This window comes from Cystoisospora suis (genome assembly GCF_002600585.1).
Source record: "Cystoisospora suis strain Wien I chromosome Unknown contig_4110, whole genome shotgun sequence".
NCBI lineage: Eukaryota > Apicomplexa > Conoidasida > Eucoccidiorida > Sarcocystidae > Cystoisospora > Cystoisospora suis.
The window spans coordinates 61,346-73,954 of NW_027156903.1; the positions used below are offsets into that span (position 1 = coordinate 61,346).

Here is a 12,609-nt window from a genome sequence, read left to right on the forward strand (position 1 = left end):
GAACCGTGACGTACATACACACACACACTTAGAAACATGTACAGCAGCGTATACGGAAATATATATATATATATGCATACATACGTATGTATGTATATATATATATATATATATTGGTATCCTGTATCTGAAGAACGCTACCCGATGTTGGATGGTGTGTCTATGGAGGTTTGTGTGGATGTTGATGTTTCTTGTTTTGCCTGCGATAAGCGCGAGTCCATCCGTAGACAGATCTTGCTCAAGATAGAGGAGATAAGAAGATGTGAAATCTCCTCTCTCCAAGTTGGACTAGGCATCAATCAACTAAGAATTGACGAATGAAAACTTCAACGGGCAGCAGCACGCTATGACCATTCAATGAAGAGGTCGAGGAAATTCATGACTGAGCTCTCTTTCTCTTTCTCTCGTTCCTTTTGTATCCATTTAAATTAAAACCCTAGGGGAAAGGAAAGTCAAGACCGGCAGAAAGGAGAAAGATAGAGACACAGTAGATACGCATGCACAAGTGTAGTTTTATACCTGTATCTGTACATTTCATATAATGTATCAGTTGTCATCGCTTCGACAAGAACTCACTCACGAGACGGCTCAACGCAATCTAGACTTTGAGGTGTACGCACACCGTTAGGTATGTATATACGGCAAAAACACAGAAGAAGCAAGGAGAAAAGTTCTCTTTAGAGAGCGAGCTTTCTCTCTCCCTACAGATATGGCTGACGAAGTCGCTGGTGGACAAAGAGATAGCGAAGCTAGTTGCTAGGGCTTGAAAAGCCTGGAAAAGAGGGTCTTTAGCAGAGGAGGCTTCAATGCCTATGTTCATCGATTCTCACGTGTACGGCTTGCACATGTATCTAGCGCATGCAGTACGGAAAGACTGCAACGTTATCCTGTCTGCATGCGCAGAGAAAAAAAGAACATCGATGCATGTCTTCCGAAACAAGGGGAGAAATGAGAGACAGCTGGCGTATGACTAAAGAACATTCTACCTGATTAGCCCCGTATCCTTTCTATTGCACCCTTTGCTTCTCTAGATGACACGCGGACGGAGTGATTCGCTTGTCTGTGAGGTGTAGTTATCAGATACGGCAGCGCTCCTCACTTCCGGCCTCTGTGACCATCCTGTGTATGTATGTACGCCACGAGGTGTATGTACACCCAGGGCTCCGACTGTATATACACCAGGAGGTGCGTGTACACAAGAGCCATCCGCAGACAAGGCTGCGACTCGGTTGCACCTGCTTCTCAAGAGCGTTAAAAACGAAGAAACGCTGTCTTTCTTCTGAATAGACCAACTGATCTCTTCACCGTTTGTTCTCAACTTCGCTGCCGGCTCAATGAATTCTCTTCTTGTCTCTCTTCATTCGCGTTTTCCTTTTCTTTTGTGTCTCTCCTTTATATCTCATGCAATACCACGCGAATGAGCTAGGAGCCTTTCTCAGAAACATTTTCATGTCCTACTAGTCCACCTCGAGAACTGAGATGGATGCAAAATGAAGACTCACAAAAAGCAAGAGGGTCCTACGGGCGCGAGGCATTCTCAAGAATGGAGTGTACATACACCTCAAACAAGTACAGTGGTCGATCTTCTTCAGGGCCTTTTTCCCGCAGACCGGGAAAAACACACACGGCGCCTGACTTCTCATTCACTTCAGAACATCTTTCACTGCAGAAGAATTCTTCTCAGCTCCTTTATCATTGGCCCAGGCATTCTCAGAGATTCCTCGCCTTCTCTAGACACGTCAGAGAATCTGAGACTCTCAAGAATCATAGAGGGAGAAGATTAGAGAAACGTGTAGAAAATGAAGACATTCTCTCTCTTCAGCCCTTGAAACTAATTGTAGGAGAAGGTGTATATACACCCGAAGAGGGAAGGGGGAGTCTAAGAAGGAAAAAGCAAGTTCTCTATATAAAATGTCGAAGAGTCCGGAAGTCTCTCACTCATTCGGCAAACGTCCTGAAGCATCGAGGTTTCTTACTTTTCTTTCTCTCTGTATATCTTCTTTCTGCTCTCCGTCTCTCTAATTATCATCTTCATCTTCCTCTTTACTCTCTTCTTCCTGTTCTTTCTTTTCCTCTTTCTTCTTCGTCTTCTACATCTTCTTATCCTCTCACATCTAACGTCTCTCCCTTCTCATCTTTCGCATCATCGACTCCTTCTCCCTCTTCTCTGTCTTCTTCCTTCTTTTCATCCATTCGGATGTCTTTCTCTTCTCATGGAGCTCTCCCTCCTTCGCGCTTTTTCCCTTCGTCGCGATCTCTCTCACGGCCATCTCCCTTTCTCCGTCCCTACAATTCTCATCTTTCTCACATCCATTCTTCTTCACCCCATAGCCATCCCTTTCGAGAACTTCATCTTTCTTCTCTCTCCCCCCCTTTCTCTCTTTCTCTCTTTTCTTCTTCTTTCTTATTCCCCGTCACTCCTCTGCGTCCTTTCTACTTTTCATCTTTTCCTCGGAAATCCTTTCCTTCTTCTTCTCTGTTCTTTTCTCCTTCTTCTCCTTCTCTCACTTCAACACACCCCTCTTTTTCTTCTTCGTCTTCTTCGTCACTTTCTTCCTTTTCTGTGCCTTATCTCCCAGAGTACTTTCACAACTATCCACCCGAAGATCTTCCCTCTGAGAAATCTTCTTCTTCTTCTCAGTCTAGAGAAACGCCTTCTTCCTCTTCTTCATCTTCCTCGTCTATGAGACCTGGATTGACACCTGACATGGAGAGAAAGTTGGTCGGCTATGACTTCGGTGTACGTTACAGCCGCGCGTCAGATGACAGGTATCTCCCAGGCTTTACGCAATCGCGTATAGCTTCTGCTATGCGAACACATAAAACAATTGAAACAGCTCAAGTCTCCGATGCCCTAGGACCTCCTCCTCCTTCTCACCCTCCTTCTCCTTCCCCTGCTTCCTCCTCCTCCTCATCTTCTTCTTCTCCCTCCTCTCCTTCCCCTGCTTCCTCCTCCTCATCTTCTTCCTCCTCTCCTTCTTCTTCTTCTTCTCTCCCTTCTTCTTCTTCTTTTGCATGTGATCCATATTACGCGAAGTATTTGTATGATGCTAAGGCAGCAGGATCGCCGCCAGGAGATGTGAAGGAATATGAAGCGTCTTTGAAAAGAGCAAAGGAAAGAGAGAGAAGAAGATTAGAGAGAGAGAAAGAAGAGAAAGAGGGGGGATTTCATGTAGACCTCCAGTTGAAACTTTTGAATGAAGGCATTCTTTCAGTTGTCACATCAGATGTCTTGACAAAGAAAGGAGATAAGAAGATAAGAAATACACTCTTCTCTCGACACCCTAGAGAAGCCGATGTCTCCATTCTTCTGAAGCGTCAAGTTCCTGTACAACGTCTCCGTAGTTTTCAGTGGGAGAATCTAGGTAATACATCTCTTCTTTCTCTTCTCTTCATCTCTCTTTTCTCTTCTAAGTTCGTCTATCTTCTCTTCTCTTCGTCTTCTTCTCCTCTTACTGAACGGTCATACACATTGCCAGATGTAGGGGGGGTAGAGCCTATCCAGAGGTCGTAGACATCTGCCAGGAGTTGATAGACACCCCACAGTAGATTGTGTCTCGTTAGCTCTACAAGGCTTTTCTCTCGTCTCTCTCTTCCTTAGCGACATCTTCTCGTTTTTGCTCTGCTGCAGGGGTGTCCAAAGAGAGATGGATGAATATGTACGTATGTATGGATGGATGAATCTCTAGGTATGTATGTATTTATGAATATGGATGTATGTGTATGTATATCTATATATGTCTGTATGAATATGTACAGGTATGTATGTATGAATACGTACGTAAGTAGATGTAGGTATGAAGATCTATGTACGCACATGGCTGTCTTCGATGTGTATGTATGGATGTATGAATATGTATATCTATATATATCAGGGTGTATGAGTGTCTATGTGTCTGTATGTTGTATATATGCATTTCCATCAATCTCTAGAGACGTCACATAGTACTATCCTTACACCTCCCTTCACATCTCTCCTAACTCATTATATACATCCACATATACACCTCTCCGTTCTCTATCTCCTCCCCTTCTCATTCTTTACTTTCCTTTCCTCTTCTTTCTTTCTTTCTCTTTTCTTCCTTTTCTTCTTTTTTGCCACACTTGTATTAGAGGTGGCATCAGCAGGGGCTTATCTTCCACCTCTTCATCTCGCGTTAGTGCGGGCTGTGGAAGCTTTACGTCGATGTAAAGACATCTTTGGGAATTATACAAATACACCCTATCAACCCTTCGTCATTCCTTATGATCAGAAACAGAGTGAAGGAATAGGAGAAGAAGAGAAGTCATCCTCTTCAGAGACACTTTTGAAGATACAAAAAGAACAACAAGATGCGGCTATGAAAGCTCTCATGATGAGTGAAGATGAAGAGAGGAGTCAACATTTCTATGCAGAGGTCTCTCTTGAAAAGTATCATAGACGGGAAAGAGAACAACGGAATACTTGGCCTACACATCTTCAAGGGTTAAACATACAAACTCAGGTATTCTTGTATACACACTTAGATACATACTAAGCACGTTCTCTTCTCGACCTATCTTCAGTCTATCTATCCTAAGTCTATCTATCTATCTATCTCTCTATCTATCTATCTATCTATCTCTCTTTGACCTATCTAGGTATCTTTAATCTCTCTTTAATCTATTGATCTATCTATCTATCTTTAATCTATCTATCTATATATCTTTAATCTATCTATTTCTGTATGTTTCGTCCTCCTCGTCTTCCATATTGTTCACCCTGAGTATCCTTCTTCCTCTTCTTTCTTTCTTTCTTTCGACTTCTGCTGGGGAGCTTGCCTTGTTTCGTTGTATTTCCTTCTGTATTTTGCTTCTGTAGGAGAATTTTCTTCGGACGCATCGCAAAACTCTTGAAGAAGATCTCCCTGCCGCCTACGCAGAACTCCAGAAACTCAGTAAGAAGAAAGAAAGAATGAAAGAAAGAGAAAGGAGAAAAGAAAGAAAAGAAAGGAGAAAAGAAAAGAAAAAGAAAGGAGAAAAGAAAAGAAAAAGAAAGGAGAAAAGAAAAGAAAGAGAAAGGAGAAAAGAAAGAAAAGAAAGGAGATGAGAGAATAAGCACAAAAAATGAACTCCCAGACTCTCTCTCCTTCCTTGATATCTCTTGACTGTATGATGGAGGAGGATTCTCCCGGGCTGCTCTTTCCTTACCTAACTAAAGTCAACTTGAACCTCTTCATTTCTCTCTCTTTCTCTTTCCACTGGCTCTTCATGATTTATCTTGCCTACAAGAAGAGAAGGGAAGATATCTGCCTTGTTTCTTTCTCTTTCTTCTTCTTTTCCTGCTTCTCCTCTTGCTTAAGAGAGTGAAGAGCTGCACGAAAGAGACAGACGCTGTTCCAAGGCTTTTTCTCCTCTTTTCTGTCTACGAAAGAAGAAGAGGAAAGTGGCTATGTAGAAGAATAGAAAAGCTTTTGACTTCTACTTGGAATATTCTCTAGCCTTTGTTCTCCTCGTCGTTGATCTTTTTCAAAAAGGAGAGAAAGGAAAAGCACCAGGAGGGCCATGCGACGGAGATTCTCTCTTCACAGATGGGATGTGCTGCGGTGTATATACACCAGTGATTGAAGAAGAGAGAAGAAGAAATGAAAGCGAGAGAGAGAGAGATTTAGAAACGACTCTTCTAGGTCATTTGTCTCTGTGCATCTATGGAGATGAAGGCCTGTATGTATGGATGTATGTATGTATGGATGGATGAATAGGTGTGTGTGCTCTCTCTTTCTTTCTCTTTTTCTCTCCTTGATTTGGGTAATTTGTCTTCGAGGGGAAGAGAGGAGTTTCTGTCTCTTCTTTCTGTTTGCAGATTTTGCCTGGGAGGCTCTCTCAGCCGAGGAAAAGAAGAGGAGAGAAGAAGTAGAATTTCTTCTTCTTCTCCAAGCGTATCCTGCCTTCATTGTAAAATAGGAACCTACGTCATGCCTAAGAATGCTACTACTACTACTCCTCCGCAGATAGATATCTACATATTCATACATATTCATACATACATATTCATACATACATGCATACATGCATGCATACATATTCATACATTAAAATTCATACATACATAGGTACACATACTGACACATACAAAGTCATACATATCTCTACATAGAGACACACATATGCATATTCATACATACACACGCATACACACTCACGTATGCTCTCTGCTCTTGTCGACGACATACACGGTAGGCGACACCTTCGTATATGTATACACATATAAATTCTATATACAGGTCTGAAGACCTATGACTCTCTGGATCTATGTATGTGTACTGCAGATAGATATGAAGAAGAGGATCGGCCAGACTACTCTTGTCTAAATCTGAAGGATGTATAATTTACCATAACTTTTGATTGATATTTACGAAATCTTCTCTCTCTACATCGTTTTGTATATCTCGTCTAGATGTATATCTTTATATCACATGCAAACAGATACCTTCTCTTCTTCCGTCTCTTCCTAGACAAGTCTGTCTACAGGGGTGCAGCTTTCATGATCTGCCTATGCCCTTCATCTCTCTCGTTACAGTAGAATACGATATGATAGAAGAATACAAAGCTGCAACTTTCTGAGGTGAAAGAGGTTCATGAGTCTTCTTTCTTAGTTGGGATAGATAAAATGAAGAGGTGTACATACACTAAGATTCGTAACAATCGAAGCTCTTCCTTGATACTATCCATCTTGACTGCATTCTGCTCCTTTTTCTTTTTCAATAGAGAGGGATGGCCTTCTTTCCTCTTCTTTCTTTCTTTCTTTCATAAAGGTCTTTCGCGTATTTCTCTTCTTTCATCTTCCTGTGACGAGTATCTTGTACATACATCTCTTCACTCCTCCTCTTTCTTTCTTTCTTTTTATCTACGCCAGACAGCACTCAATTCCCCCAGCATCAATCTATGCAGAAGTACATCTCACTCTTCTTTCTTCTCTTCTTCTCTCTTTCTCTTCCCTTCTTTCTTCTTCTATTTCGATTGTTTCTTCTTTTTCCGTTTTTTTTCACTCTTTCTTCTTTTCTTCTTTCTTTCTTTCTTTCCTTCTTTCTTTCTCCCCTAGGAAGACATGACAACAACATCTCCAAGTGATCGGAATTTCTCAACGAAGAAGATCCAGGGAGAAGAAGAAGAAGAAAATTCCTCCGAGAAAGAACAGAAAGAAGAAGAAAAAGAGCATCTTTCTAATGATCCGCATCAGCCTCTCTCTCAAGAGGAGAAGAAGAAGAAAAGCCCCGTGTCACGTAAAGAGGAGATTTTGAATCTTAATGCTATGGATTTACCTCCCTCCTATTCGACTCGCTCCGCTCCTCCTATCCCGAAGTATCTTCCACCGAATCTCTTACCTTCAAGATTTTTCAAGGTCCCTCCCAGATCGCCTTATATTCGAGATACATGGGGGTTCCCACTAGGCGACGCTATTCTTCAGTTGAAGAAGCGAAGAAAGTTCACGCACATCCCTGGATGGATCGATGCTCTACGAGATATCCACTTCCCTTTGCAAATCGTCGATGGTATCGATCAGCTTCTTCTTCTCGAAAAAGAAAGAAAGGAAAAGGAGCAAAAAGGACAGAAAGAGAAGAGGAAGATGGAGAAGGAAGAGAGAAGTGACGAAGTTCTCGAAAGAGGAAGAATGAGAACTGGAAAAGAAGAAGAAGGAAAGGAAGGTAAGGAAATGGAAAAGAAGATGATAAGAAGAAGAGGATTAAGAAAGAGAAGATGATTAAGATTTTAGCTAATAAGGTTAAAGAAGGAAAGGAAGAGAAAGAAAGAAAGAATTATTGCATGAGATAAACTTCCTCTTCTTCTTCTTCCTCTTCCTTTTCTTCTTCTTTCTCTTAATGCTTGTGTTTGTATTGAGTTCCGTCTGGCTGTATGTAGGAGAAAGCTTCTTTCTCTTTCTTTTCTTTTCTTTTCTTTTTTGGAGTTTTCCTTCTCTTCTCTCTCACACCTCTTATCTTCCTAACTACGTTCACGCATCAGCACCTCCTTACTTACCTCCTGTACAGATCAACATACCTCTCAAAAGCCATCCATCTGCATATACACATATACACACACATATATATATATATATATGTATATGTATATACATTTATATATATATATATATAGATGTATTAGCCGGAAGAAGTGTTTGTATATGTTAGCACGATATGGCGCGTGTGACGGGTAGGTGAAGAGAGGAAGAGAAGGAAAATTTTTTTCTTTAACTGCATGTGGATATACACTTCATTCTCAGCAAACACAGCCTATCTAGCTTCCTATCTATCTTTAATCTATCTATCTTTAATCTATCTATCTCTCTGTAGTATGTATGAGAGTGTATGTATGTGCTTGTCTCTTGTGTAGGTGATACATGACGTGTGTGAATGCGCTGTCGTGTATGTTACTTAGAGATTCTCTTGGCCTACTAAACTTCTCAAGAAAGAGAAGAAGAGGAGAGGCCTCATCTCTTTACTCTCTCTACCCAATGCATGAGTTGAAAGAAAGAAAGAAAGAAAAGAAACTTCAGCTCTTTTCTTCTTTCTCTTCTTCTCCTTCTATTTCTTTCTCTCTTTATAGATTCCTTCGTCAATGCAGCCTTGGTCTCAGAAGATGAAGCTTCTTCTCTCGATCAAACGTCGTCTTCTTCTCTTTCTTCTCCTTCGATCTTCAAGACGGATTTCCAGGAAGAAAGGAAGAAAGATGAAGAGAAGCTAAAGTCAGGGTCTTCTTCTTCTTTTCTTGAAGAGCTAGATACCCAACAGCTTCGAGATCTTCTTGCCGAAGCAGAAGACTTTGAGAATGCCCTTCCTTCTTCTTCGAGATTCTCTTCTTCTTCTTCCGAATCTTCGGTACTCTCTTCAGCCGATAGGAAAGAAGAAAAGGAAGAAGACGAGACACGAAACAACAAGAAGAAGGAGTTGGTAGTGTCTCTTGACTCTTCTGCTCTTCCTCCCTCTCCTTTCCCTGTAGGCCATGCTCCCACACACACGCATATCTCCGTGCATGTCTTCTTCAACATAATACTTAGACGCACATCTATACGCCTATTCTCTCTATGCAATTTCTCTACCAAACTCTCGAGGTGTATCTATCTATCTATCTTTCCTTAATCTATCTCTGATCTATCTATCTATCTTTAATCTGTCTATCTATCTTTAACCTATTCTTAATCTATCTGTAATCTATCTCTAATCTATGTATCTATATCTGGGTCCTCTATCTCTCTGTCTCTATTTCTCTCTGTGTGTCTCTCTTTATATCTTTCTCAAGTTCTTTAAAGCCCTTCCATCTCTTCTTGCTCCTTTTCTTCCTTTACGTGTATCGAGTCTGTTGCATGTCTATAAAGCCCTCGCGTGTCTCCTGAGTTACTAGAGAGAGGTAAAGGTTTCTTTCTTTGAATTATCGCTCGACCACCCCTCGATCTCTGTTCTGTCTCAACTCCTATCCTTGGTACTAAAATTACAGCCTTCATGATAACGTACACTACAAGGTTGTCCTTCTGTATGTACACCGGACTGTCGCTTTTCATCTTTCTCCCCTCCTGACAAGATAGCAAACATCCCTAATATATACACATCAGTCGATCTATACACCTCGCCTCTAATTCCATACAAATGCATAGCGACAGATTTTCTCTCACTCCTATCCTCTATCAGTATCTATATCCATCCATATACATATGTATATGTGCGTATGTATATGTGTATATACGAATGTCATACATGCGCCTGCAAATTTGGGATCTCTTCATCGTGTATTTTCTTCCTTTCTTTCTCTCTTTTTCTTCTTTCTCTCTCGTTCGTTTTTCTCCCTCTCTCTTTCTTCTCTTTCTTTCTATCCTTCTTTCTTTCTTTCTCTCTCTCTCACTCTCTTCTCTCCCTTTCTTTTTTTCTTTCTTTCTCCCTCTCCCTCTCTCTCTCACTTTCTTCTTCTTCTCTTTCTTTCTTTCTTTCTCCCTCTCCCTCTCTCTCTCACTTTCTTTCTATTTTTCTTTCTTTCTTTCTCTTGTTGCTCTGGTTTGCATTAGACATCTCCTTATTATCAGTGGATCGCGCCTGCTGTCTTTCCACTGCCTGAGCCTCTCCGTCGTTCGCCCCCGAAGATTCGCCGCGGCTTGCGGTGGAGGCTCCAATTCTTACAAGAAACACGCCTAAGAGAAGAAGAAGAAAAGAAGAAGAAGGAGGAGAGAAATCTTGTAGACAAGAGCAGCAGTTTATCCTCCTCAACAGGGGTGCAAGAGAATGAAGAGAAGACCGAAAACGCGCAGGAAGAAGAAGAGAGAGAAACAGGAGAAGAAGAGGGGGAGAAGAAGAAGAAGATCACGATGGAGAGAAAGAAGGAAGAAGAAGAAAAGGAAAAGGACGAGAAGAAGGAGAAGATAACGAAGAAAGAAGGCTCCAAGAAGAAAAAGAAGAGAGCATCGCCATTTCTAGGAGATAGGGCTTTACATTACGAGCACTCTCTATTTTCTCGGCGCATATCAGAGGGGGGATTCCATTATGCCTTCGATAAATGGAGTTTTGACGATGTGGTAGAAGCTCTGCAATACTTCAATGTAAGATACAGGAAAGAAAAGAACCCTTCCTTCTCGTATACACTTCCCTCTCTCTATGAGAGGAACAGGGGAGGCTGAGGTGTATGTACACCCGCCCGCCGTGTAGATACACCCGAATATAAAGGAGGTTTGAGAAAGATAGTGGGCTGTTGTCTTTATCTTCTCTGCTTCCGTCTCTCCGGCTGCCTCTGGATTTTTCCTTCTTTTCTTCTCCTGTTACGTGATCTAGCTTTGCAAGCACGTCTTCTCATCTATCCGAATAGAATGCTTCTCACTCCAAGTTGTATATGACCCTCTACCTCTCTCTTCACAGAAACATGCATACAGATGTACAAAGCAGATATACACCTGACTAAGTCTCTATACACTTAGCTACATACACAGATATGACAGCTCTAGAGATAGACAGATAGATAGATTAAAGATAGGTAGATAGATAGAGAGGTATGTGTCTGTGGGAACTCGTGTAGAATAGGCTGAGAAGATCGGAGAAAAACTGTATCTATCTCTACGTAGATAGAAGATCTGAATATGGTTTCTCTCCTATTCTTCAACTCACCTTTTCTTTCTTCTTCTTCTTCTTCCTCTTCTTTCTTTCTCTCTTTGCGTGTAGGATTTATATAGAGGAATCAAGAGAGAAGAAGACGGAGGGAAGCCCCTCACATTCAACTGCCTACCAAAAGGCTGGTGCATACCTTCACGTAAGAGACACTCTCTCTCTTCTTCTTAAACCCCTTTCGTGTAAAAGAAACACGGAGGGAAAAAGAAGAGAAGCTCTTAGAGGGAGAGAGAAGATAAGAGAAGAAAAGAGAAGAGGAAGAGAAAAAGAAAAAGAAAGAGAGATAGATGTAGACAGGTTCAAGATAGATAGATAAATAGACAGGTAGATAGATAGAATGAATAGAGTAGACTGCATGCGAAGTAGACGGTCTTTTTTTGTAGACTTCTATTGACCTTATTGTCATCTGTATATATTTCTCTCTCTTTCTTTCTTTCTTTCTCTCCTTTCAAACTTAACGTGGGAAATATAGGATGAGAAAGCGCAGGAAAGGGATGAGAAGGACCAACAATGAACCCTCGTAGCTAGCCAGCCAGCTAGCTAGCTAGTTGACTAGCTGTCCTTCAGTTAGGATAGAACTCAGTTCTTCAGGCATCACCAACTCTTCCTAAATAGAAAAGTGACAACGCATTTTAAACGCAATTCATCTTGTGGAGTGTTCCTCCTCTCTTTTCTTCATTTTCTTTCTCTTCTGAGGATTTTAGTGAGAGAGGATCGAGGTCGGTGCATTGAGGTGAAGCATCATTCTATATCTCTTCAGAGAACTCCCTCCCAGGACGTGTAACCTATCTACTTACTGATATCTCTTCGGGTGTATATACACTCCAAGTCTTCATGAGCAATCGTCTACGGGAACCCTACATCATTCAGAGATCTATCTACATCCATACCCTTTCACGCCTGAATCTATATGCATCTCCATGCGTACATACGTATATATATTTTTATATATGTATATACAAAAAATTCACTGTATGACCACTTATAAGCTCCACATTTGATCTATCGTGGATCTATCTATCTATATATATCTCTATTGTTAGATAGATACATACATAGAAACGTCTACTGAGTGTATATGCACATACAATACATATATACACCAGCTATCTACAAAGACTGTACATATATCCATACTCTTCTACCTTCTCTTCTTCCCTTCATCTTTCTTTCAACTTCTCGTCCTTTCTTTTTCTTCCTTCTTTTCTGTTTCTTCATTCAGCTGACCATCGCCTTCTCCCCTCTCACTCTCTCTCCCCTTCTTCTTCTTTGCCCGAGGCTGTTTGGCCAGAGGAGTGGTGGGGCATGCCGTTAGGGAAGTATTTGTATCAGTTTCAATGCGGAGATATCGACGCGAAATTCCACGCAAGAAGACGTCCGATCCTTGATCGATTAGGCATAGAATGGAAAGACCCTATGAAGTATCTACACTTCACATGGATCAAACTCATTAAAGGATTACGATGGTAAGCCCTCATATATATATATAGATCTATCTATTTATCTATCT

At 41.2% G+C, this 12,609-nt stretch overlaps 1 protein-coding gene across 1 annotated transcript in view; it reads left to right on the top strand.

The window, feature by feature from the left end:
* The first annotated feature begins 979 nt into the window (after nt 1–979).
* Nucleotides 980–12,609, top strand: part of CSUI_007662 (uncharacterized protein) — a 14,736-nt gene continuing 3,106 nt past the window's right edge. The window contains exons 1-9 of the mRNA XM_068067807.1: nt 980–3,365; nt 4,114–4,484; nt 4,841–4,916; nt 5,822–5,913; nt 7,061–7,664; nt 8,563–8,951; nt 10,013–10,540; nt 11,154–11,241; nt 12,322–12,565. Coding sequence (XP_067920224.1) covers nt 1,484–3,365; nt 4,114–4,484; nt 4,841–4,916; nt 5,822–5,913; nt 7,061–7,664; nt 8,563–8,951; nt 10,013–10,540; nt 11,154–11,241; nt 12,322–12,565 — 4,274 coding nt within the window. The 5' untranslated portion in view covers nt 980–1,483. The remainder of the gene's footprint in view (nt 3,366–4,113; nt 4,485–4,840; nt 4,917–5,821; nt 5,914–7,060; nt 7,665–8,562; nt 8,952–10,012; nt 10,541–11,153; nt 11,242–12,321; nt 12,566–12,609) is intronic.